Raw genomic sequence first — 27,352 nt, 5'->3', positions numbered from 1 at the left:
GGGGCTTGAAGAAGCAACCTGGAGGTTCTGTGGTGGGACAGCTGCCCAAGTAAGTTCAGTCCAGGGACTGTAATAAGAACTTGTTTCATCTGGTGCTGTTTCAGGAGATACTTAGCCCCTCTTGCTTCTTCCATCAGCATAAATGACTTTCCCTGAACACCCAATGGTCCCACAGTTGAAGTGTCCCCAGTCTGGCTTTCAGGTTATAGCACAGGCACCATTAACTGGACATGAGCTTTCTCAAGATGGTGGCTTATTGTATATACATTTCTAACCCTGGGAGCCACCTGTTCAGCAACCCAGATTCCGAAGTCTTCTTACTCCCCTGGGAGAACCTTCTCAGGCATGGGCCCAAATCTTTCAGGCCTGGAACTGAGCATTTTCTAGTTCAATCCCTGTTCCTGGACTGTTTTGAGGAGAAACCCTTATAGCTTATAGTGCATTCTTTTGTTTGCTTATGATCTTCCTCCTGAGAATTCCCCCTCTCCTGAAAAAAATCTATTTGGGTTCTCCTCCTCTCCCATAAAGCCATCCACATCTTTCCCTCCCCAGAACTCAGAGCTCATTTTTCCCAACCATCTTTTGGCAATGAATCACACATATGTCTTATGACTTGCTCCGATAATTGTTTTATGGTAAGCATAATACCCACTTCACCTATTCAGCCTTCCTGACTTTGATATATGGCAGGCATCTCTGTCTGCACACGAACACTCTGGAGTATTAAATGTATTTGGCAAAGTGGCTTTGATTTGGGCAGATGTTTTTATGTATCTATCACTAATGTCAATCTGCTTTCCATGAGGGAAATTTGGCTGACCTTCAAAGGACAAAGATTATTGACCTCCCGTGGAAGCCAATGGAAGTGAATTCACTATCAGATTTTTTTTTTTAAGTAAAAATGAAAGACAATTAAAGGCAGCATGGTACAATAGTCCCTTCTTATCTACAGGAGATATGTTTTGGTCCCCCCAGTGGATGCCTAAAACCACAGATAGTACCAAACACTATATATACTGTTTTCCCATACGTCCTTAAAGTTTTGTTTCTAAATTAGACACAGCAAGATTAACAATAATAAAATAGAACCATTATAATAATATACTGTAATAAATTATGTAAATGGTTTCTCAAAATAGCTTATTGTACTGTACTCCCCCTTCCTGTGAGAGTTGATGAAATGCCTGCATAGTAAGATGAAGTAAAGTGAGTAGACATCGTGACATAGCATTAGGCTACTATTGACCTTCTGGTGATTGGTCATTAGGAGGATAATCTGCTTCCAGACCCAATGGCCATGGGTAACTGAAACTTTGGAGAGCAAAACCACGGATAAGGAGGACTACTGTAGTAAAATAGACTTCATTGTGCTATACATCTCTTCACAGAACAAGCAAGGTTCTTCCACATGACTTTCTTTGCAGCATTTTACCACAGAATGATGACTCCCTGGCAACTCAAGTAAGAAATGGTTAGGCCTACTTCTGAATAATCACCTGCTCTAAGAATAAGGTTAAGAATTAAACATTCTCAGATGGAAGACTGGCTGGATGAAATGGTGTGTTATCCCAATGAAGCATGCAACTTTCCAGATATCATCAGATGAAACCAACATGTCGATCAATCAAGCAAGCAGGGAGATCATCTTCTTCTTTAGAAAATAATTGTATTGTAGGGGCGCCTGGGTGGCTCAGTCGGTTGAGCGTCCGACTTCAGCTCAGGTCATGATCTCACAGTCTGTGAGTTGGAGCCCCGCGTCAGGCTCTGTGCTGACAGCTCGGAGCCTGGAGCCTGCTTCCGATTCTGTGTCTCCCTCTCTCTCTGCCCCTCCTCTGCTCATGCTCTGTCTCTCTCTGTCTCAAAAATAAATAAAAACATTAAAAATTTTTTTGAAAAAAAAAAAAGAAAATAATTGTATTGCTTAACCACACATAAGTTAATGTGTGAACATAGTTTTGAGTATTGTGACATTCCCAAGTGTACCATACAGCTAAGTAAACCAGAAGGTTACCCATCTGACTCAATCCTAGTTTATCATTTAGCATCTGGAAATTTCTTTTATCTTGCTGGATCTAGCCCAAAAGTATGGGTGGAGACACAGGGTTGCAGCCAATAACCTAGTTATATATATGGCTTATTGACTTGTCCAAAAAAAACTTTAGTCAGTCATTCATATTAGTCTGGTAAGCGAATTCTAAAGTCTGAAGATTTTATTTATTAGGATTGCTAAATCAGGGACTAGGTTGGTAACGATTTCCAAAGGAGAAATTCTTATTGGAGAGAAACCATCATGTTGACTTGTTTTAGGTTTCACAGTAAAATGATTCAGTCTCACCAGGCTTCATACTAGGAGGGGAATAGCCCTCATGTAATGTATACTTTTCCTTTTGTCTGTTTATATTTGCAAAGAGCTAAGTACCCTGATGTTTCCTTTTTTTTTTAAGCAAATAATTTGAGGCAGAAGTAATATATCCATGTCCTTTGTTAGGTCTCATCGCCCAGGGAAAAGATTACCTATGAGAACCTTGCCTACACACGAAGGGTCTCAACTTAGACAAGCTACATGGTCTCTTTCCTGGTTGTTGGGTCACAGGTCGCTCGCCATTCTGAGTCTGCAAATAAAGTGCATCTTGATAAATAAGGTTAAAAGCGGGAGAATGTTCATAGACCGAGAACATCAATTCGGCTCTCAGCAAGTGGAAAGTGCCTTTTCGCAGAAAGCCACCAGTAGCTCTGTACCTGCTCCCTGGAGAAGGAACCAGGTATCAGAAGGGCTGCCAAGGGAGAAATGCCTTAACCAAACCATAAGGCAGATGTAGCTGTTTCCTCTCCCATAGAGGCATATTTGTACCCTCTCAATCATACCTAATCTACTGGGAGACTGTATGGGAAAAGACCCAGAGAAAGTATAATAGTTAAATGCCTGCAAGGATGCATCATTGCTTAGATTCTCGCAAACAATACTGTAGCAGAGGGAATGCACAAACATTATCATTTTATCTAGTAGTTTAACCTTTTCCTTGAGGTCATGCTGCAGATGTAGAGTAACATGAGAATAAATGTGACCAATAATTAAGACAGGGAAAGCGTTAAAAGGGTCTGGTTGAAGCGAAGAAGAACACCGGACAATTGTGGGATAGAAATACAGCTGGGAAATTAAGGCAGGGACTCGGTGCTCCAAGGAAACTGGTTTCCTCTTCTATGTGGTTAGTTGTCCCGTGTTTCACCTGAAGTTCAGAGGTTATTTTAGATGATCAGATGATAGAATTGCAACAGCTCCAAACCAGGTGGGACAATCATTGAAATGTCTGAGAGAGGAAGTCATTTCAGGATACAGTTCAAGGAGAAATGAAAGTTATGATGTGCAAGTGTTTGACTTTGAAGGGGGAGGAGGGTGCTGACAGCAGGGCAGGAATCGCTGTGTACATTTCCTGTTCCCGTTCCTTAACTGACATCCTCAGGCATCTCTCCTCCTTGGTGTGGGGGTGGGGGGAGAGAGAGGAGTGTTCTCTACTGCCCTCTTTTTAGCCTCCTTAATCTTGTTTATATGACACCTGCAACAAGGAAACATCTGTCCAACAAGGATGGGATTGGGGTTACAAGAGTTTGCCATAGTGTGTTAAAGTAAGAGATGCACAGAAATGAATTTTGAGAAGCTGGCATCGATTGACCTAAAAAGTTCTGAGGGGCCCCTGGGTGGCTCCGTGGGTTGAGCGTCTGACTTCAGCTCAGGTCATGATCTCGCGGTTTGTGAGTTCGAGCCCCCCGCGAGACCTGCTGCTGTCAGCCTGTCAGTGCAGAGCCTGCCTTGGATCCTCTGTCCCACTCTCTCTGCTCCTCCCCGACTTACACTGTCCCCAAAATATTTTTAAAAATTCTGATCTCGCTCATTTCTCCTAAAATTGAGGGGTGCTGTTTCTGGAATCTCAAAGCTTTGGGAAATAATCAAAATTGCAGAGTGGATGGAAATCACCTCATACCTTATTTTAAAGGCTCACACATACTTCAGAGAAGCAATTTTTCTGGTCCTGGACTTAAGGAAAATATTATTATTCTCTTATGTTTTTATTTATTACTATAAACAAGCAACTTCATTTTAACATTTACTCTTTATTGTGTTGCATGAAGTACCTATGTAATGCAAGTATGTACTGTACTAAAATACCTATATTTCCAAATAACATTATATGGTGTAGCCCACAGTCTCTGCAGAAGCATCTTGAGTAACCTGTGCCTTTATACTTTACAATCCATTGTTGGTTGCTGTGAAAAGTATGATTAACAGATGAAGAAAAAGAGATAAAGCTAAATATGAATACACTTTTCCAAACATATACATACGCAGCTTACAATGGGACCCCAAATGGAAACAAGTCAAATGACAACATTTGATGTGATATCTATAAAATGTAGACTCTGCAATAAAAAGCCAAAGGCACATAAAAATATATTTTAACTTTAAAAATAACTTAGTTACAGTAATACTTTGCTTGTGTCTTACCAACATGTAGCGGACAGTCAAAATTTCGCGATATAGATATAATATATAGGGATATATAAGAGCTACAAGAAAATCCCCCAAACCCATAAAGTTGTTCAAATGTGAAAACAGAGAATAGTTTTAACACTGAAGAATTTGCTATGGCGAGCCCAAATGATGTAATATAGAAAAGAGTCTAGAAAAAAGGCTTAGGTGTTAAATAAACTTTGACTTCTTCTTGCCCAGGAAATGCTAGAGTACTGTGAAGTTCTTTAATGTGATTTGTGCAGCCCTTCGAGCTAGTGCCAATCTTGGCCGGGCCAGATTTCTTAGCGTGTCTGGAAGCAAAAAAACGTGAGCTGAACGTCAGCAATACCCACCGAAAAAAAAAATGGGTTCTGACTGACTCACTTCCTTTTCGCCAGGACAGTTTTTGTCGTTATTGTTTTGTTTTTGCAAACAGGGCATAACAGGTACAAAAAATACTTTGTAGGAACATTATTTTAGAAAACCTATCACACAGTGGCAAACATAGCCAGTGAAGCTCTTCTCTCCGACTGTGGTTGGTTTAGTTCTTATTTTTTGATGATACCTTTTACCCCCGAGGACAAGAGCTGGTGGTGTCTGTTACTTATTTTTATCCATGACATTCAGCACCTCATCCAAAAACGAGGGCCCCAGATCGAGCTGCAGGGAGAGGAGGGACCCCGTGAGATCGGAGAGGGACTCCTCTGATTTAGTCTTGTCTTTGACAAGCTCGCACGGGGCAGGCTGGTCATACATGTCCTCGGCCGGCCAGTCGGGGTACTGTTCGGAGAGGCTGGAGGAGTGGCTGTCCCTGCCCTGGCTGGACTGCGACGCGGACCCACTGGAGCCCCACGACACATCTCCCTGGTGGCCTGTCCCGTTCTCCAACAGACTGCTCTTCTCCGGGGCCTTCTCCTCCACGACGGGCTCACAGCTAAGCCGGGGCAGTTTGGCCGGCCCGAAGGACTCCTGCTTGGAATTAAACGTCACTGGTGACAGTAAGGGCAGCATGAGCGCCTGGGAGCCTCCGATGGTCGGGAGGGAGATGGCGTTTTTGAGCACCGGGGAGGGCGTTTCTGTGAACATGGAGTCGGACGTGCTGTTGGCCCGGAAGAACTCGCCATGCCCGGGCAGCTGGCCCATGCGGGCCTTCTCCTGGTTTCCAGGCAAAAGCTCGTAGTTCCCCTGGAGGAAAGAAATATCTCCAAAGACGTCGTGCTGGCCCTCTTTGCCGATGTGAATGGTGTGGCGAAAGTCTCCCAGAGGAGGACTAATCATGTCGGGGGACAGGATGTCCCTCAGTTTAAATTTCTTTCCTTTCTTGTTATTGGCAGCTTTCAGGTAAATTGGGGTCTTGGCTGGCATTTTGCAGTTGGAGAAGGTCTACTTTGCAAAAGGGAAAAGGGCCACTTTCTTCGCTGATGTTAAGCTCCGAATATCCTTTCTGATAGGATCTGTCACATCATTTTTCTCAAGGAGCTTCTAGAAGTGGCTCTGAAATGAGACTGGGTTGAAAAGGCCTTCCTGAAGTCACAGCCAAGTGGGGCGTCCTGGAGAGCCAGTTACATCATCCAACCCATCCCACGGCAGGGAGAAACCTGGAAAGGAAACCAAAGCAGGTTATAGTCAGCTGACCCTTTAGGGTTCACTGGGCCTGCCTCTTTCTCAAGAGCCTGTGAATAAAGGCAGGACCAGTTCCCATCTAAAGCCAAACTCTATTTTTTCCCTCCATCAAGTAGGATAAGAACTTTAATCTTAGGGTCTTTTACTAAGGGTCTACTAATCTTGGTCTTATTTCTGGGGGAAAAAAAAAGAGGAAAGAAAGAGATGAAAAAAACTCATACCTATGACATCAGTACTTTCTAAACATGGTCATGGACACAATTTTCTGCACATGCCTAAGATTTTTAGATTTTTCTCTATCATAAGAATTGCTGTCAGCACATGACCAGAGTGATTTCAGCTCCTTAGATACAAAGTAGATTTGCTTTAAAATGTTTTCCCTTTTGTTTGATAATATTTTGTTGCTAAGTTCTGTATCTAAATAAAACTCATGCAATGCAGCAAATAGTCCTATAAGGAAAGGGGTTGGAAATACCATTTACTAAGTGACAGCGGCTATTATGTGCCAGTGGCCAACAAAGTCTTAGCAAAATCCAGTCGCACAAATGAGAAAATAGGGATTCAGGAGTCACAAAATAAATCACCCTTTGTCAATAACATACAGTCAGTTCATGACAGAGCCGGAGCTGGGATCGAGGTGTGGCACAGAAAACTGGGCTGTCAAGGCTTTCAGGTCTTGGAGACATTCTGAGATAGAAGGAAAAGAACAAAACTGATTCTTTTCAAACAAAAAACAGTGTGATCATCTACAACTGGCTGGGTCTTAGAAATACTTTTGGAACACTTCCTGATAAAGTTTGTGTCCTCTCCCTGTGGTAGGTGGCACCCCAAGGTAACCCCCATGATGTGCCTCCTGGTATTAACACCTGTGTGGGCACAACCTGGGACTTGCTTCCAAACTACAGAATGTGGCAAAGGTGATGGGATGTCACCGTGGTTAGGTTACATGGTAAAAGAGTCCATCTTAGCAGACTGGAGAAAGGTACCTTTCACTGGCTTTGAAAAAGTAAGCCGCTGTGCTGAGGGAGGGCCCATGGAGATGAATTCTGCCAACAACCTGAGGGAACCGGAAGTAGATCCCCCCCACCCCGGTTGAGCCTCTGATGAGAGCAAAGCCCCCTGGCATCTGTCTCCCAGCCTGATGAGACCCTGGAGCTAAGCCCTGCCTGGGCTCCCAACTGACAAAAACTGTGGGACAATAACTTAGGTGGTGTTGTAAGCCACGGAGTTTCTGGTAGTGTGTTACCAGCATAGAAAATGCACACACCCTCCCTGCACATGCAACTTAACACAATGAGAAGTGCTAAGCCAGGAGGTGTGGGGCTCTGGGTTCTCATCTTACAGATGAGAAACTCTTCATCTCTTAAAAATAAATCCTCTGACTCTTCGGTCCCATCAGCTGACGTGAAGAAGTTAAAAACCTTTCCCACTGCGGGAATTCCTGAAATGCTCTGCTGAGACCTCTCCCCTCGGGCTCTCCTCCCCACTGGCAGAGGAGCAAATAAATAAATAAATAAATAAATATCCAAGAGCTGAGTTGGATGGTGGCTTGAAGAGAGCCAGCCACATTTGCTTTGTAGCAGCTGGAGGCTGTACGCATAAAAATTTTGAGTTCATTTCCCCGTGGCAGGTGGAAAGAACCGTGCTCTGGCACCCAGTGGCAAGGCACCAACAGGCTCCATTTGGGAAGTGGCTTGCACCCAGACTGGACAAGGCAGGGACCGATGATAAGCTGGAGAGGCCCACCCCGCCCTGGCTTCGTGCGTGGGAAGGTGGTCCACGCAGCACAAGAGGGTTTGCACCTCGAGTGAGCCGACCTTGAAGCTGCCACCTAGGACCTCACACTCAGCATCTCTCCCTTTCGTCCCAAGTAAGGACCTGGTTCAAACCTCCCCAAAGTGCTGCTGCTGTGGCCACACAGAGGCACCCCCTGGTTCTGCTTCCCACTTGAGGTCAGGATCGCATGGAAACACTGTTACTAATGGAGATGCGCCTAAGAAGCCAGGCTGGTGGGTCCGGATGTTCTCTCGGCTTTGACGCTAATTTGGGTCTGGGGGCAGTAGCAAATGTCACAACTCCAAAGCCTTGGATCCCAATGGCAGGACTTCCTTCCTCCGTAAGTGCACGACAGCCTGGGGCCCCTGCCACTCAGGGGTAGCTGGCGTTGCCTTCCTGCACCTCTGGGCACAGCGTGGCAGATGGTGGCCTGCAGGAGCCGCCAGGGCACCGGGCCCCCAGGAGGTGGGAGGCCGCCCCGAGGGACAGCTGCCCACCGGAGCGGTGTCCACGGCACACACGGCCAGGAGCACAGCTGCCAGGGAAAGATACAGCATGTCCACCGCCAACTCAGGGGCAAGTGAGGGCTGCCCGTGGTCAGCTGGTGGAGCCAGGCTTACGCGAGGCCAGAAACCAGGGCAGGGCACTTCAAATCAGGCAGAAAAGGAAAAATGCCACGAGGATGCAGCCAGAGAACAGTTCCCTGCCCTGCTGACCGGATCACTCACAATCGCCCTTCACTTGAACAGCGCCTGGCTGCGCTGGGGAGAGAAGGGAGAGGAAACATTTGCACCCGGAAGGCTCAGGGGAAGAACGCTCTGCCCTCAGTCCCTGCAGGCCACGGCCACAGGCACTGCAGGCCCTTCGCCAGAGGCCAGCTCAGACTGGTAGAAGCTGGGTTTTACATCAGAGTCACAGACACAAAGGTGGGAAGGAAGGGACAAAAAATAGAAAAAAAGGAAGAAAAGGCTTGGTGAGTGAAGGTTAGATAAGCTGCAGGCAGTGAGCCTGGAGCGGAAGAGAAGATACATTTTTCTTTCTATAAATATTTACATAGTGTTTATTGTGTGACAGGGATGTAGGCTTCTAGAGCTTTGCAAACAATTTGTATTGAATTTCTACTATGTACCAGTGCTCTGAGCTCCCATACATTGGAAGTTTTTTTTTTTTAAGGAATTTTGGACAAAAATGTCTTTTTAACTTTAGGTGAGCTGCTATTTGCAACGTAATGTTGGAGAAACAGAGCTCTAATCCCATCCCTTTATCTTATCTTTCTTTTTCAGCTCAGGGGCAACCATGCTTGATCTAATAATGAGGATTTCTTACACTGGCTGCTTCCTCCCCTCCTTTTTGGATATCCTGGGCTCCCTGGCTTATCAGCCAACATACATCAACGTCCCTTTCCCTTCCTGGCCTGACTATTCTTTCCGCACCTTCTCTGTCATTGCTAATGCAGAAATCTAATGGGCACAGTTTCTTAGCTGTTAACAAAAGAGCTGGTCCCGGGGAGGGTATGTGCATGCTCCCGGGAACCATCAACACTAAATATTACTGAGAGCATCTCTATGTTCTGGGCACTGTGCCAACCTTGGATATGTACCAGCTTACCCACAAGAACCCATCAGGCTGCTACTGTTAATATCCCCATTTTATAAATGATGCACTGAGGTCCAGACAATGAGTCTTGAGTCCCCTCTGCCAAGGCTACGTGGCTACGAAGGAACTAAACCAAGTCGCCAGGCTCCAGAGTTTAAGGTCCTGTCTCTTAATAATCACACTTGCTGGAAATTCAGTCAGCTCCCAAATTATGAAGGAGGTGCATCCCAAAGCCTCTTTAAGATACAAATATGTGGGGGCGCCTGGGTGGCGCAGTCGGTTAAGCGTCCGACTTCAGCCAGGTCACGATCTCGCGGTCCGTGAGTTCGAGCCCCGCGTCGGGCTCTGGGCTGATGGCTCAGAGCCTGGAGCCTGCTTCCGATTCTGTGTCTCCCTCTCTCTCTGCCCCTCCCCCGTTCATGCTGTGTCTCTCTCTGTCTCAAAAATAAATAAACGTTAAAAAAAATTAAAAAAAAAAAAAGATACAAATATGTGATAACACACTGGGCTGATAAGGGTGGGGTCAGGCCCTGCATATACCGATGGTGAAAGCACGAAACAGAACCCACCTCATTGGAAGCTGGTTGCCTTTGACACCAGAATTCCACTTACAGAGATTTACCCAACTTGCACACAGGGGAAATAATACACGTACAATATTATCAAATCCAGGAGGATACAACAGTCTGGAGTTGGAAACAACCTAATTGTCCACCGATAAAGGACCGGTTAAATAAATTAAGGTATCATCAATTACAAATGAATATCATACAGGTCTTACGAAGGATTCAACAGTTCTTCGCTGATACAGAAAGAGCTCAAAGATATCTATCTTTACAGGGAAAAAAAGACAGGTGCAGAAGTATATAGATACACTTGCATTGGCTTGTGTGTCTGTAAAATATCTCTGGGAGCACACACAAGAAACTAATCATGGTAACTGCCCACAGGGAGGGATGGACAGGATAGGGCAAGGGTGGGAGAGAAACTGCTCACTGTATATCCTTGTATGATTTTGGGTTTTCGAACCACCTGAATGAATTAGCCATTAGCTATTTAAAAAAAAAAAAAAAAGAAAAGAAAGGGCTGCTTAAGCTTCAGGCTGCACCTTGGAGCGAATTTAAAATTTTTTTTTTTCAACGTTTTTTTAATTTATTTTTGGGACAGAGAGAGGCAGAGCATGAACGGGGGAGGGGCAGAGAGAGAGGGAGACACAGAATCAGAAACAGGCTCCAGGCTCCGAGCCATCAGCCCAGAGCCCGACGCGGGGCTCGAACTCGCGGACCGCGAGATCGTGACCTGGCTGAAGTCGGACGCTTAACCGACTGCGCCACCCAGGCGCCCCTAGGAGCGAATTTTATACAAAGGTCCTGAAAAGTCTACTCAACCTGTTACTGGATCATAATGTAAACATGTCTGTGGCGGTTGTGTTCAAAAGCCAAAATGTAAGGTGGTGGCCTGTGGGTATATGAAGACCTCAGAAGAGGCTGACCTTGTCTCGCCAGAGCATGGCCAAGGGACAGATCGCCTCTTCCTGCAGGGACTAGGCATTCACGGAAGAGGCAGCACAGGTGTTACTTTGCAGAATGGAAAAGATCTCCTAAGAGAAGGGTTTTTAGTCACAAAGACATGAGAAAAGGCAAGAGGCATAAGTGTCCACGTGGAGGGAAGCACAGACAAGAGGAGGCACTGGGGCTTGGGCGTGCAGCTCCTGTTCAGGCGGTGGCTAGTGACACGGGCCATGCTCTAGAACGGGATGGTCCCTAACACTCAACACAAAATCCTGTCCCTGGCTCGCTGCTTGCAGAAAAGGAGACCTGGGCTCCAAGAGGCTGCTGGCAGCTGACAGATGAGGCAGGAGGCAGAGGGAGGATGAATCCCAGTGGGAGAGCCTGAATCAGGCAACACCCAAGAGGCTTTGCCCTCTGCCCAGAAGGAAGTGGGATTACTTGCCGTAGGATGGAGTGGGGAGAGGATATGAGCTACACAACCGGTCCAGATATGAGCTACACAACCAGAATCGGTGAGCAGCCCTCTGGGTGTTCTATGGGTCAAATGAAGAGAATTGTTAGCCTGGCCTTCCTGCTTTCTTGTGTTGCCATGATACCTCTGTTCTATCTTCCTCAAATCCAAAGACAGAAAGTCAGAGAGTAAGAAGGCAGGAAGACAAGAAAAAGAGAGGAAGACAGACAGAAATCTTCCCATGTATAGGCCTTTTCTCAGAAACCCTCCTCTTGACCCTGAAATCTGAACACTCCATGAGGGCTAATCCTTTTCTCTCTCTTCTTGGATCACTGTTTGCTGCTCTTTCCCCCCTTCGATGACACTGGAGAGCATATTTATCTGGGAAATTAGATCCCTTAGAAAACAAAGGTCCCAGTCCTGGGGCACTGAGGAGAGGTTAGATTTGCCAACCAAGGGGGTCAACATCCCAGTCAGCTGCTTGTCACCCTCTATCAAGGTGAGAGAGAATGTCTGGCAGATGCGGGGACATGGGTCCAGCTGCAAATGCACAGGCCCCCACTTACAGGAATCTGGGAGAAGCTCAAGCGTTCCAGGACACAGAAGGACTCAAGGGGAAGTTAAAGTCATGGTTTTGATAAGAATGGCAGAGTATCGGGGCCATCCTTCCTGCACCAAGCTGGCCAATTCCATTTTCTGGTGACCGAATGAAGCATGAGTGACAGTGTTAATAAGAGAAATCATCACTGCTACGATAATAATTCAATGAAGAAAAAACTAAAGCAGCCCTTTGATTCATTTCCTTACCATCCTTTTGGTAAACAGAATGATGCCAAAAAGACCGAAGCAGGGCAGTGGCCAGCGGGGCGGAGAACAGGGGGTTCTTAAGAAGTGACACACAAAAAAATCAGTTCTTGAATCACTTAAGAGCTGACAGGACTGGCAGTTCATCCGAAAAGAACAAAGAGGTTTAGATTCTTTAAATTCCATTTATTTTAAGAAAGGAATGTTTGGTTGGTCTACTAATTATTTTTAGAGTAATTCTTAGTGGAGAAAGAGAGCAAACACGTGCTTGCATCCTGCAAAATAGGTTGCGACGTTAATTTAAAACACACATGTATAAAGACAGGGGCAGGTGGGGGGTGGGGACATCATCCTGAGGGACCTCCAGGCTTTTCCTTTCTTCTACTTTCGGGAAGTGAGCATGTACCGGACTTCCCCTTTCTTGCTTGGTTGTCACATCCTCCAAGGACATCCTACCTTCTCATCACTTTTCACTTTGCCTCCCTTTTTCGTAACATCCAGACACAGCACTGCCGCACCACCTGGGCCCCAAGCAAAAATGTGACATGTTCCTCCTTCAAATCTGAACCATCAGTCCCAGGGAAGGAGGATGCTGACTCAGTCAAGAACCTCTCCACCCCCCCCAACCATCTTCGGGGTATTTCTCTCCACAGCGATAAGCCCTGAAAAACTGTATTTGATCCTGGACTCCACACTTTGGAAGGGATAAAGGCTACCTGGAACATGTTCCTACATGTTCTGAGGAGTCCCAACTGAGAGACAAAGAACTTGGTCGTGACATGTGAGAAGCTGAAGGAGGGGAGCGACTGAAAGAAAACTCAGAGCGAGGGAAAACAAATCTTTAGGAATCTCAAGGAGTCATTTAAACTTTAATAGAAAAGGGATTAACTGATTCTCTGAGGCCCTAGAGAAGCTGAGAAGCAGCTACAGGGACACTGGCTTCTCCAAGGGAGAAGGTCTCCAAGGGAGACCCCGGGTGTCTCACAGATGGAAAGGGTGGCTGTGGGATGGGGACGGCGATCAAGGTCTGAGGCTGTCACAGGGAGCAGCCCTGGTCCCAAGCCTCCTCAGTGGTGCATGATGTGTGTTTTGTCTCTGCTCCTTCTGAGTCTCCTACTGGGGAGTATGATCGCTGCCAATTTCCCCATGGCCTCCTCTCACATTCGCCTATGAAAACGCTCACAGACCTTACCTAGAAGACTTTCCATTTGAAGAATTTGAAATTCACAGGAAAAAAAAATCATAGTATTTGAAATTCCACACTGAACTTCAATCAAAATCCAAGAGGGAAAAAAAATGTAACCAGAGAACACCCGATAAACAGCATCCTGAAGAGATGCTTTTCATATTTTTGGTCTATTTACTCTACCCCTAAAAAGATAAGACGCCTTTTCTAGTTTTAGATTCTTACCCTCTCCTACATCATCCAAACCGAGGACATAGCTATATGTGACAAGACAGCGAAACTCCATTCGCTCAGCCCCCAGCTGCCTAGCTTTCATGCACATGAACTTACAGCCAGACTGAACAGACTGCATTTTATGGACCCACTCAGAAAGGGTGATACATCTCACCTTCACTTACCTATAAATGGACTTCTCGTTTATGATTCAGCTACAGCTTGTATTTATTTTTCTTTTACGACCTGCTTTGTAGCAACCCACAAATACCATATGGGGGACTCACTGCTCATTTGTGTACACACCTCACATTTATGGGCTCTAATTGTACTAGTTGAAAGATTTTTTAGAAGCAAAACTGGAAGACAGCACATCCACCTCGAGAGTCTGCACTTTTGAAGGCACACCTATTCTCCCTGTTAAAATCAGTTACTGGGGAGGACTCAATAGGGACATCGATCCCCAGCAGCTGTAGCAAGGCAAGAGGAGGACGAGGACAGGTTCTCTTGAAATACCGACTCATTTATCATGACTAGTTTTTTTTTTTTATTTTTTTATGTTTATTTTTGAGAGGCAGAGAGAGAGAGCGTGAGTGGGGGAGGGGCAGAGAGAGAGGGAGACACAGAATCCGAAGCAGGCTCCAGACTGAGCCATCAGCACAAAGCCCCCTGCGGGGCTCGAACTCATGACCTGTGAGATCATGACCTGAGCCGAAGTCGGACGCCCAACCGCCTGAGCCACCCAGGCACCCCTATCATGACTAGTTTTACGTGGGGCACAGACTCAGGGCTAGTCAGGAGGACCAAGGCAGGCACTCTAGAGTTTGGTGGATATGTGAACTGCTTGCATGCTTCCATAACTAATGGATCCCACCTGATCTGCAAAGTTGCGGGGACAGTATCAATACAGAAAGAGAACTTGACCCCAAAGGTTAGGCCCCTCGAATGCTCTATTTCCCTAATGGGGTGAAAAGACAGATAGGGGGCCTCCCATGTTATTCTCCCAACCTGCTGGGGTCCTCGATAACCGTTCATTCTCACTGGATGGGCTGAATCATGGCATCTCCAATCATACCAGCACTGGGTATATGTGGAAGCTGGCAGTGGCCATCCCATTCTCCACCCACTTCCAAGGCAGGCTCTCCCGTGTCATTTGTATGTAAATATCTGTACACAAATATTTATCCAGTGAATGAATGAATGTCCCCTCAGACTGGGCCGAGAGCTCTTCTATGGACACACACTGGGTCCTGTTTGCCTCCCACTACACGTGGCACACAGTGAACATCAAGTTAAGAAGTGTTTAAATCCATAACCCCTGCTACACCTTCCATCATGAAAGAGGAACTGGTTTGCTCCCAGGTTCCACCCCCCAGTCCAAGTCTGCAGGGGCTCCTCAAGGAAGCGGCAAGTTTGAAATGCCTGCTTCTCTAAGGAATTCACACTTATATTAATGGCAAACATCTGAGTGTTTGCTGCGGGCCAGGTAGGTGTTAGAAAACACCTCTCAGGAAGCGATCTTAGATTAAGCCCAACTCTTAGGTCAACCAGCCAAAATATGGAGGAGCTAGGATTTCTGCCACAGCTCGACTCCACAGTCTGGGCTCTTTAACTGCTGCTGGTTGGCTAACGTGAGGACTTGCATGTAAGTGAGTTCAGAATGGAATGTCCTCTGCAGGCTACCTGCCTTGAGTTGTGACAGCACGAAGAAGTGATACACTGTGGTCTCAACATCAATGAGAGGCAGAGATCATAACTTAACCTTGCTGGGAAGCAAGAATCAATAAAATGGTCCTAGACAACAACCAAAAGAATTTTCTCAAAGAGGATCTCAAAAGGAATTTAACTTTATGCTAAAGAAAAGCCTAAAGATGAAAATTTTGCCGTAAGAAAGCCCCCTGAGTCTCAAGGAGAAAAACAAACATCCTGTTCTTAGAAAAGAGTGTTCACTGTTAATTCTTTCCCAGAGGAAGCACGTGCATGGGGCCATTGACAACAACCACACAGCTTTCACCGGGGACAATGGCTCCCTTCCCTCACTAGTGACACTTCACTTCCCCCCTAACTTTCTGAAACGAAGAACCCTGTGTTCCTTACACGGACTGTCCTCCCACCTGCTTACCATCGACCCTTACTCATAACATCCTCCAAGACCTGCTTTAGTCACTTCCTTCCCAGAGAAATTCTCCAACTCACCTCACATAATCCAGGCTCAGTACTGCATTGGCAGAGGCTTTCTCAGGACTCCTGAAGAGCCTGCATTTGTTATTTTTCTGTTTTGTGATGTTATGCCTGATATCTCCAGATAGGTGGTAAGCTCCATAAAAATAAGGTGGGCAAAGGTGCTATGAGTAAGAGCTATTATTGATAAATTATAGTCAGTGGGCCAGATCCAGACCTTGGCCTGTTTGTGTAAATAAAGTTTTATTAGAACACATCTATGCCCATTCACTTCTATGTTGTCTACAACTCAGTAGTTCTTAACTGAGGGTGACTTCACACCCCCACATTTGGCAATGCCTGTAGATGTTTTTGATTCTCAGGACTGGGGATGGTGGTGTCACTGGCATTTAGTGAGAGGGGCCATGGATGATGCTGAACATTCTGCAATGCACAGGATAGCCCCCCACAACAATGAATTATCTGGCTCCAATTCTCAGTAGTGCTGGCATTGGGAAACCCTGGGAGAGATGCTTTCACACGACAAGGTCAGAGTTGAGTAGTTGTGACAGACTATGTGGGCCTCTCGGTCTAAAATACTAACTGACCCTTTACAGAAAAAGTTTGAGCCCCTGCCTTAGATACGGCATTTCCACAGGGTTGGATGGTTATTGTCCCTCCCCCAACCTTTCACAATCCCCCTGCAATCACACCCCCACACGTGGCCTCAACTGTCTCCTCTAGTGACAAGAGAAGTGAAAAAATCAAAAGGAAGCTACTAGAAACCTTTTGACATTGCCATAACAATCAAGCCCATGATGAGTGGCTTCTTCTTCTTGGACAGGCCATTGACAAGTTTGTGTCGTTTGGCTTGCATGGGAGCTGGCTGTGGGCCCGAGGTACTCACTTTGCACTCTAGTATCAGTATACAACGGATTGGAAATTAAAACAAATAACACACTAAAAAAACACTGCTCCTTCACAGACAGCATTGGTCTTTTCTCCCCCAGTCTTTGAGACTTCACTTGGCTTCCCCCAGGGACTTCCTGTTCAACTCGCCCCACACAAACGTGCCATCTTTCTTTCCCCCTTCCCTGACCTAGCACAGGCCTTCTGTACTTTCCTCTCTCGGTAAATGGCAGGAAGTCCCCCACAAAGTCTCCCTGCCTCATTCTCCGTAACAAGGCCCAGAGCTGTCTCCTCTTATCAATGCCACTGCCTCAGCCTTTTTTTTTTTTTTTTTTTTAATCCCTCAGGATCTCTCTCCTGCACAAGCGCATTTGCCCCCCATTGGTCTCCCTGCCTCCAACCTCATCTTGAGTGAGCCGGCAACAATGCCTGAGTAACCTGGTCACTCTCGGTCTTCGATAGCATGCCCACCCTTGTAACCTGGACACAGAATAAGCCATTTGGGTCCTGCCTACCCCTGTGGCTAATAGTTCCCACCAGCTCCCCCAAAGCCTCTTAAACTGAGCCTCGTCTGTACCTTGTTTATTTTTTTTCTAAATGTTTATTTTGAGAGAGCCAGAGAGCAGGAGCAGGGGAGGGGCAGAGAGAGAGGGAGACAGAGAATACCAAGCAGGCTCTGTGCTGTCAGCGCAGAGCCTGACATGGGGCTTGAACTCACCAACTGTAGGATCATGACCTGAGCTGAAATCAAGAGTCAGATGCTTAACCAACTGAGCCACCCAGGCGCCCCTATTGTACCTTGTTTATACTTCAAAGCCACCAATTATCACACTATGCTGCCGTCACTGCTTGTGTCTCCCACTAGGTTGCCTTCTTTTGGGGAGAGACAACTATATTTAATTCACAGCTGGCACTGAATAAATGTTCGTTGAATGAAGGGACAAATGAGAAAGTCTGAAAGAGACTGCCTTGTCTTGCTCCCCCTTCAACCCTGCCCTCCTTGTTGAAAATCCAAGATAGAGTCTTTCTATGACTCCTACAGGAAAAAATAAATGAAATCTTTTAACAAAGGAGCTGTGGCCTCTTGTGGCAAAACCTTTCTTTCATTTTTCCATCTGTAAGGCATTTTAACCTTTCTCTATCCATGCTGGGTAAGAATTTTACAGCCTATCAATGCAAGCCACAGTAATTCTATAGGCTCTTACAGATCTTTGGGATTAAGGCAGAGAATATTTGTTATCGTGCTATTTGAAAGGGAAAGGATGTCAATCCTTGACTGCAATGTGCAAATAGCATCTCAGAGAGACAGGCAAGACTCAAGAATAAACTGACAATACATTCCCCTGAATGCAGACCCACTAGTTATATTTAAGTCAATCTTAAAGAATGAGGCCCTGGGAGAAACAATGAGCTCGCTCTCCTGACCTTTCCTTTCAAAAGGAAGTGGGTTAAGGGGGAAATTTGGATTATTTGGCCCAAGAGGTACAAAGAAACCTCAAGAAACTATAATGGACATTCTACAGAAGAGGGTTGTTTTGAATGTCAATGTGGGACTAGCACAGAGCAGGTACTTAAGAAAAACGCGTTTCTGGGGCGCCTGGGTGGCGCAGTCGGTTGGGCGTCCGACTTCAGCCAGGTCACGATCTCGCGGTCCGGGAGTTCGAGCCCCGCGTCAGGCTCTGGGCTGATGGCTCAGAGCCTGGAGCCTGTTTCCGATTCTGTGTCTCCCTCTCTCTCTGCCCCTCCCCCATTCATGCTCTGTCTCTCTCTGTCCCAAAAATAAATAAAAAAAAAAAAAAAAAAAAAAAAACGTGGAAAAAAAACGCGTTTCAAATGAATGAACACTTTGGCAAACAAAACAATAGAGCCCTCACTGAGGTTCTAGGCCTTAGGGGAGAAGCTAAAACTTTGAACCAGGCTTGCAGGCTCCTTGGAGAACTCCAGACACACACATATGTGCCAGTTACCTTCCATGTAAATGGAGATAACTACCCCCAACCCGCTTCTCTTAAAGGTGATTATAAGAGCTGAGTGCTATGCAATCGCAAAGTATCATCTTGACACCAAATGAAAAACCAGAACGTCTGCTGAAACTCAACATGAAGGAGGGGAACCACTCTAACTGCCAAAATAACCACTTTCATTTTCTCCTTAAATGTTGTCTGTAGTTGTCATAAAAAAAAATGGTTCGTGTCCACCCTGTGAACAGTCTCCACAAGTGGAAGGAATTGCCACCTCCAGCTGACTCAGGATAATTCCTTCCTCTGGCACGGGGCTAGCTTCTCCTACAAATGTACAGGCCCCCTTTCTCTCCAGGTGCAATTCTCCCAGGCTTGAGGACAAATGAGACTTCCATGAGCTGGGAAAATTATCGTCAACCGTTACTGGTCAGATGAAGAAAAATTTCAGGGCCTCTAGTTGTTTTCTTTAAGTATTTGGCGAGCTGTCAGGTGAGAGGGCATCTGTAGAGTCCCAAGGAAAGAAGGAGGCATGTGATTAGAGTTCATGGTGAGGCCAGGTGGGGCTGGGTCTGAGGAAGAAGTCTAGAACAACTTGAATTAATCAGTCCGAAGAAGAGGAGAGGCTTCCCTGCTGAGTCTGAGATGCTGTCGGGATTCCAGCGGGGAAGGGAGGGAGTTAGGGTAGATCTCCTCTAGGCGACGCTAACTTAAAGTAGCAGTCTGTGGCAGGTGCCTGTGAGCTGCACAGAGATGATATCACCACAGAGTTGTTAAGATTTATCCTCGGTATTACAGACAAAGCATTTTACGATAGAGATTCCTCACACTGTGTTCCCTGGAACTCCCAGAGTTCAAGGGAGGCACCTGCGGGTCACTGGCGAAGGGAAGGGAGACAGAAAAGTAGGGCCAACATCCCTACCCATTTCCTTCCTCCTCTTCCAAAATCTGTTATTTAATATACTGGGTTTACATTAAGATTTTCTTTCTTTGCTTTAGCTAGGAAAAAAAAAAAAAAGTCCGAAAGAGGACTCATGCTTTCTGTCACCCAACTCTTAGGGCCTTGGTTTTATCCTGTCAGAATGAGAGCAGGGCCGAAATTAAGGACCCTTCCATCTGTGAAATGTTAGGGTCTGTGATTCTACATCTGCAGAAACATCTAGTTTCCAGGGAATTTTTAAGGGGAAAAAAATGACACTTTTTAATGAAGTTAATAGAATCAAAATACTTGGGGCGCCTGGGTGGCTCAGTCGGTTAAGCGTCCGACTTCAGCTCAGGTCACAATATCGCGGTCCGCGAATTTGAGCCCCGCGTCAGGCTCTGGGCTGATGGCTCAGAGCCTGGAGCCTGCTTCTGATTCTGTGTCTCCCTCTCTTTCTGCCCCTCCCCCGTTCATGCTCTGTCTCTCTCTGTCTCAAAAATAAATGTTAAAAAAAAAAAAAAAAAAACCTTGTTACCAGCCTATTAAATGTTCATCATCTTTTCCCATCCTTCCCGGTACCAAATTGAGGGTACAAAGCAGGCCCGTAATTTTCTCTGGGTGCCTCACTTTGCTCCTCTGCGGAGTGGAGATAGGAATAGTGTTTCTTAGGAGGAGACAACACACATGTAACGTGCTTGACCGAGTTCTGTTAGGCAGTGAGCTGACAAATCAGTAGAAGAGGCAATTGTTATTAAATATTCCAAGAAACTAGAGCTGGATGAGGAACAAGACAGAAGCCAATGATCAATATGTCCACCAGGATCAGGAAGTCCACGGTTCACACGGTCACGGCCGGAGAGATGCAGGCAAGCAGGAGGAAGCACAATGACCCTTACTCTGCCCAGTACCAGGCTGACACGGGCACTGCCCGGGTGGCACTGAGCCCCCGAAGTGGCACCCAGGCAGGAGGAAGCTTCAGAACAGGCTGCAACTCCCCAGAGGAGACTCAGAGGAGGTTCTGGTGGTGGCTTCCTTCTCAGAGAACCCTGGGTGATCATGACCGTCAGAATCGAAGGATGATGGTGCCTCCCTTTGAATGTGAAGGTTCTGTAGCCCGGGAAGGAGTAACTTTACTACCGCAGGATTCGATTTCTTTTTTTTTTTTTTTTTATGTTTATTTATTTTTGAGAAGGAGAGAAAGAGAACGAGCATGCACAAGTGGGGAGGGGCAGAGAGAGAGAATCCAAAGCAGGCTGAGCCAGCCAGGCACCCCTACTACCGCAGGATTTGAATAAGCTGTTAAGTGCAAATGACTTCTGGCTTGACAACACTGGGAGAAGACTGTGCCACAGGCAGAACCATAGAACAGGCTAGGACTAGACCGTCTGCTTTCCCATCAGGTCCTGTTTGTAAAAGAGATAAAAGCTGACATAAGCTAGGTTCAGTCCCTACTTTCAAGGAGCCGGCAGTCTAACTAGGTAGCCGCAAGGGTCAAAAGATGATCATTCAAACAGTAAGTGTTACAACACCAAGTACAAGACACTGTGGAAATGCCTCGGGTACAAGCGAGGGAAGAGTGATAGAATGACAGCAGTCTACAGGCAGAAGAGAGCCTGGAAAACGTCTGCTTCTTCTGTGCCCCCATCCCTCCCCTTCCACTGCTTCACAGACGAGGGGGCAGAGTCTACCCAGAGAAGCGCAGGGGTTTGCCTTGTGACACAGCTGGCCAGCCAAGGGCTTACAGCCTCATCTCCAGCTGTGTTAAAATCAATGTTATACGTCTGAACTGACCCTTGGCAAAATAAATAAACAAACAAATAAACAAACAAATAAATAAATAAATAAATAAAGTAAAAAAAAAAGAAACAAAAGGAAAAGAAATCAAATGCATTCTGAAATGGCAAAGCCACATTAAATCAAAAATGCCTTGTTTAGGAAATGGGTGCGGCCTATAATGCATTGGAACAGAACAGATCTTTTTCAACTAAACACACAGTGATTTATCATTGGCAATGATGTGTCCACAGATATGACCTTCAAGTTGTCACCAGAACATGACAGATTCCCAAATGTGGAAGCTGTCTAAATAGAGGCCTGACTTTGAAGTTCTCTGCCTTCCATGGTGGCTCAGACTGCTTTGCTACAGAGCTGCACTGGTCTGTTTTTCAACCCGGGTTTTCACATTATTAGTAGTAAGACTGGTAGGCTGATAGGTCTCACTGATTCCAGCTCACTGGGTTCTACGGCTAGAGGTTATCTGAAACCATCTAGCACCAAGCGCCTCATCTATGAGACAGACCCTGAAGTCAGTTTACGCCTGGGTCAGAGCCAAGACCAGAATCTGTTTTCTCGACTCCAGCACCTCTGTGACTGTTTCCATTAGTTTTGTATTAATTTTATCAAACAGCAGAATTACAGGTGTGCTCACATCTCCTGGTGCGTTCTTGTGGCTCTAATCCTTTGACTCTCTAAAATGTCCTTGGGATCCTTCAGCTCTGTAGGGCAGACTGCAGTGGATGGCTTCAGCCTCTGGCTTGCTGCTTCCCAGAGTGGGTTGCCTGCCAGACCACTCCTGCCGGTTGCTCTGTCGGCTAATGATTTGAGACTCTGGACACTGTCTCCCTGTGGAGACTCAACGAACACAGTGACATATTAAGTGCTCTGAGAAGTCCTGCAGAAAGGGACCTTAGTCAAGCCAGTTTCCCAAAGAATCCTTTTCTGATGCCATTCATATCTCAGGGTGCAAGTTAGGTGGTGTTATGCTAGCTAACTGCAGATGTGTTATCACTGCAACATGGCTTAACAAAGAATCAAAGGCTAGAAGACTAATAGTGACTTTTTCAAACATGCAAACAAAAGCCAAACCCCTGAAAATCAGGTTCTTTCAATTTCATATCTGAGATTCAAGGCTTCTACTATTCATTCATGACTTTAGCCAGCAATAAGGATTAATCAAATACTACTAATTTGGAATTTACCAGCTTTCAAATGCCTCAGTTCGCCTGGCTATTCAGAAACAGTAAACTTTTAAAATATCAGTATCATGATTCATATTTTAAAACTATGGGTTTTCATTTTAAAAATGAAACAAGAGGTACTGTCGAACTCGGCCCCTCATCATGAGACACTGGTGAACTTGGCACTGAGGAAATATATTAAGGCCAAACAAGGCTTTTTTTTTTTTTTTTTTTTTTTTTTTTTTAGGAAAGAAAAATACCCTACTATTGCTACATAACTATTTGGCTACTTATATTATTTTGGTTTGTGGGGTGCTGTTTTGTTTTGTAACCATTAAAGGGTGGGGGCAGGAGAAAGGAAGATTCCAAATGGAAGCCGACAGCTTGAAGGCTATTGCTCTTGGTTTTGAGGCAATGTAAGTTACTTTGGGCCATGCTTTCCAGAACCCCTACTTCGGTCTGGGTCCCCCCCTAATCACAATCCCACAAGTCCAAGGCAGTAGAGGCCAGTCAGGCTGATCCAGGGTACCTCTCTTAGGTTTCAAAGGCTTCCTTACTCTGTCTGTCCCACCAGAAGCTTATCTGGCAGGGTCTGGGGCAGGTGCAGAACTATAAGGAGGCCCGCCTTCCACCAAGGACAGAACCTTCCTGCCCAGTTTATTGGCGGCTCCTGCCTCTTGCTTAGCTCCTCCCGAAGCAGTGTCATTATGAAATAGGTATTAAATGTCCATTGGGTGCCAGGGACTGAAGGGCCACGCACCATTGGGTGCGGACACTGGCCTGAAGGACGGGACCATCCAAACTGCTTACGGAACACTGCAGCCCCTGGTTCTCCTGAACATCAACGCAGGGTTGTGGTCCTCTCTAAGCTCCACTCCATCCTTGGTCCCAGAAGTTCCCGGCACCTAGATGTTGCAGGGCCTTTTTTTCTTTCCTCCTTCCTGAGACCTGCATTTTCACATAGCAATAGCAAATCTCTTCATTTATGGTGTAAATTAAATGCTCACATTAACTCTAGCGGTTTGATTCTGGATCCCCTGCAGGAGAAGACTATGGCCATACCTGTGAGATTAAACTATCTTCAAAAATGAAATAATTCACCCGGTATCCCCCAAGGCTGGCAATTACTACCATTTTCCTTTGAATATAGAGTACTATGAAATGAATTCTCTGCTGGAGGCCAAAACCCCTCAGAAGAGTCAGATTTAATAGCCTTACTGCCACTCCTCCCAGGTGGTGGGGGTGTGGTATTTAGTACAAGGTCAAATAGACTTGAATCCAGACCTGATTCAGCTACTTAGCTGTGTGGCCTTGGCCAAGTTACTAAACCTTTCTGAGGCCGTGTTCTCATCTTGAAACAATACTCTCTATGTTAAAGAGTAGTTATGAATATTAAACAAGAGAGTATTTATTAAGCACCTAGGAAAAAAAGAAAAGCAACAAGGAAGCATCAACCTTTTATTGTACTTACTCTGGATCAGGCACTGTTCTGAGTGAATTACTGTTTTTTTCTTTTTTAAATTCATTTCATCCTCTGAGTAATATCATTATCCCCATTGTATAATCGGTAAGCTGAAGCACACAGGCTAAGTAATTTGCCCAATTACACAAGTATTAAGAGCCAGAGCTAGGCTATGAGCTCAGGCAGCCTGACTCAGAGAGGTTTTTTAACCTCAGGGTTTCCCCCCCATCTCCTTGCCCTTAAGAGGTGCTGACATGCAAGCAAGATTAGCCACTCCTACATGCACATACTGGGTTGTTAAACTGTATATGCATATTTAGGTATGTTCCTTTTGGTGTAATTTTGGGCACGTATAGAACAGGTCTGTCCCCAGCTTCCACACCCGTAAAATGGGGATATTAACAGTTCCTCCTTCATAGAATGATTACTAGAAATAAATGAGTTAACCAGGGTGAAGGGCTGAGAAGACTGCTTGGCATTTCGGACAGGCTCCATGTAGGAAGTGCCTTTATCATCCAAAGTCCTGAACAGCATGATGTTTTAGCAGAATTCTTGGGCTCCAGCACTTGGTAAAGGAGATTTTGTAGCTGGCTCAATCTACTAGTTTCAAATGACTATCCTTGTTCTCTGGCAAACATACTGTATTTAAAAATAGATTGAGGTTCTTATTCAATGAATAGTCGGGTCTACAGGAGTCTGGTTAGAAACAAATTAGGCCAGGCCTAAACGAAATTAGACTGCAAATAAGAATTTTAATAATTAAAAAGAAAACATCAAAACAGTCTTTCTGGAGGGTTTCTTCAGGTTAGGTATTGCACTTCACCCACTGGATACATGCAATGGCTACTGGGCACAGAGCTTGTGAAAAATTTATAGGCTGGTAAGAATCTGTGGGTGATATAGGTTAAAACTACCCTATCCCCATTGCTGTTGAATACCATGAACGTTAGAAGAGAAAAAGGGCAGCTTTTGTGAACATGTTGGACATAAAAAACAAAACACCACGTTAAAGGAAAAGCTGGAGAGAGACAAACCAGCTCATGTGAGCCCATGGCTTTGTATTTATTCCTCTTGCACATTTAAATTTACAATTAAAAAAAAGTGCAACGCTCCTAACTTTAGCGGTCTTTACATGTTACATTCAGACAGAGAACAGAATTTCACTGCTCAGATTTGGAAGGAAGGGGGGGCTCATCTTATTTCATGTCTGTAGCTGCTGTCACAGCACCACGTTCCAATCATGGAATTCATAATGTAAATCTCTTGCAGATGATACCACTGGAAAACAGAAACTGCCATGGATCCAGAAACACTTCCAAATTTCTGTAAAGTTCTTATCTTCGGGCCCAGAGGCTGGTATTCAGCGTTGTATTCAGTGAGTATGATTGGGAAATCTACATTCTTTGGGAGACTTAATGAAGAACGTTCAACCATCCCTTGACTATCCAAATAGTCGGTTATTTATGCCAGGTGTGACCATGCGAGGCATTTCTAACCTGCCCCGACGTATCTCTTGAGTGTTTAAATCTATTCTGAAAAGGGTTTGTGGCACACACATACTGTCTAGCTTATTTAACTGCCCAGAAGGGCTCGTGCAAATTACAGGTGGTATCAGAGAGAAGACCTCTAGAACTGTCCAGAAAAGAAGAGACGTTGCATTTCTTGGTTTTTAGATACAAAAACGATCTTTTCTAAGTTAGAATGTTATAGGAGCCTTTTAGATAGCCTTAGGGATACCCCATCATCAGACTTCATGGTAAGCCTTTTGTCTCCTTGTGATCTTAAGGGGAAGTCTGCAAGACTGGCTTTGCTATTCAAACACGGACATCTGCTGCACTCCAAATTTCTTGTTCTGTTTAAAAAGCAGCACCCCTAAGAAACTCTGGAATATTGTGAGGCCTAAAAGTTGGGGGTGGGGAGGAAATCTTTGTCTCCCTAACACATTCATCAATTCCCTCCCCCTTCCAAGCACCTCCCTCTCCAGAACCCCCTACACCCTCAGCACACATAAGAAGCGACTCCCCCAAATACATCAGGGCTGCAAAGATTCATGTTGCAGTACTCTCCTGACATTCCTATTCCCGCCCTCATTTTAATTCACTCACTTTTTTTTTTTTTTTAAACAAAATGTAATTACTTGACTGTCAGCCTGGGCTGCGCTCTGGGGCTTTTACTCTTTTCAACACAGCTGCGCTCCGGGCTTTGATGCTGCTGTCCACGCAGCTTGTCCCAGCCACAGCTTGGCTCTCGCAATTCAACATTCAAGTGCATATTTATTTTTAAACTGACCTCTCCTAGACTGTACAGTATAAAGGAGGTCCTGCCAAAAAATATGCTACTTTCTATTTATAAGATGAAACACATGCCTCTCGAAGTCGAGAGGGGGATGGAGTACAATAATTCATAACAAAAAAATTACTGGCCAGATCCATTCGTCCTCACGTGTCTGATACTTGTCTGTGTCAAGACAGTTCCAAGGTGGAAAAAAAATCTTGAAAACGCTTCAGCCATTCAGAACCACCGTCAAATAATGATAATAATAATAATAATAATAATAACAATAACAATAATTAAAACTGCCAGATCTGCAGGTTGGAGCTCCAGCCACAATGCCCCCTGTCAAGTGAGAGGGTACCCGGCGGATAGTGCCATCGAAGATCTGCACGGGGCATCCATGTGCGGCCCTGGTGTCATTCCACGATGGGAGGGGGGCGGTAGCCATGTGCAGCTTGTTCTGAGATGGAAAAATGGAATATGCGCCCAGAATGGCTGTCAAAATAGCTCGGAGGGTGCAGTGCAGCCGTGCAGCCCCACCCTGAAAAGTGGTGGGCACAAATGGTGGAGCTCTGCGTCTCGATCGTGCCACCCGAACCCCTCCCCGTCTGCTTTACGTCCCCTTTGGTCCCTTGGGCCCCAGCTGGTAAGGCGATGCTCTCCGTATCCCCGCTCCCTGTGCGTTTCCAAGCCTAGCACCCCGCGCACGCCGGAAGCGGCCACGACCGCGGGTCCCACAGACTCACAGGCAGAGAGGAAGGAGCCCTGGGCAGGCAGCAACTCACCGGCAACCCAGACGATCCCAGCCGCTGCCCCTGGGCGGGACGCCCCGCACAGACGCCTCCCGAGGGCACACGCAGTCCCAGCCCGTTACCCGCAGATCCAGCCGAGGCGGCCCGCGAGGCACCTCACAGCACTGTCCACTCCGAGTGGGCGTAAAGGCGCCCGAGGCCGCGGGTCTCCAGGCTCGGCCCCCGCTCCCGCCCCGCCCCGCCGCTGCGCTCCCGGCAGACTCCGGCCTCAGCGGTGTAGGAAGATGCGAG

At 45.9% G+C, this 27,352-nt stretch overlaps 1 protein-coding gene across 1 annotated transcript; it reads right to left on the bottom strand.

The window, feature by feature from the left end:
* Positions 1 to 4,090: 4,090 nt before the first annotated feature.
* On the bottom strand, positions 4,091 to 27,352 carry CDC42EP3 (CDC42 effector protein 3). Its single transcript, XM_047068521.1, has 2 exons — positions 27,095 to 27,352; positions 4,091 to 6,105 (listed from the first exon to the last, which is right to left on the bottom strand). The coding sequence occupies exon 2, from the start codon at positions 5,870 to 5,872 to the stop codon at positions 5,108 to 5,110; it is 765 nt and encodes a 254-aa protein (XP_046924477.1). The 5' UTR covers positions 5,873 to 6,105; positions 27,095 to 27,352; the 3' UTR covers positions 4,091 to 5,107.

This window comes from Lynx rufus, unplaced genomic scaffold (assembly GCF_022079265.1).
Source record: "Lynx rufus isolate CCGP_SWC_20201006 ecotype Redwood Valley unplaced genomic scaffold, mLynRuf1.p SCAF_8, whole genome shotgun sequence".
Lineage (NCBI taxonomy): Eukaryota > Metazoa > Chordata > Mammalia > Carnivora > Felidae > Lynx > Lynx rufus.
Note: the sequence above shows the minus strand (reverse complement) of the source record. Positions and strands in the feature narration are given on the sequence as shown.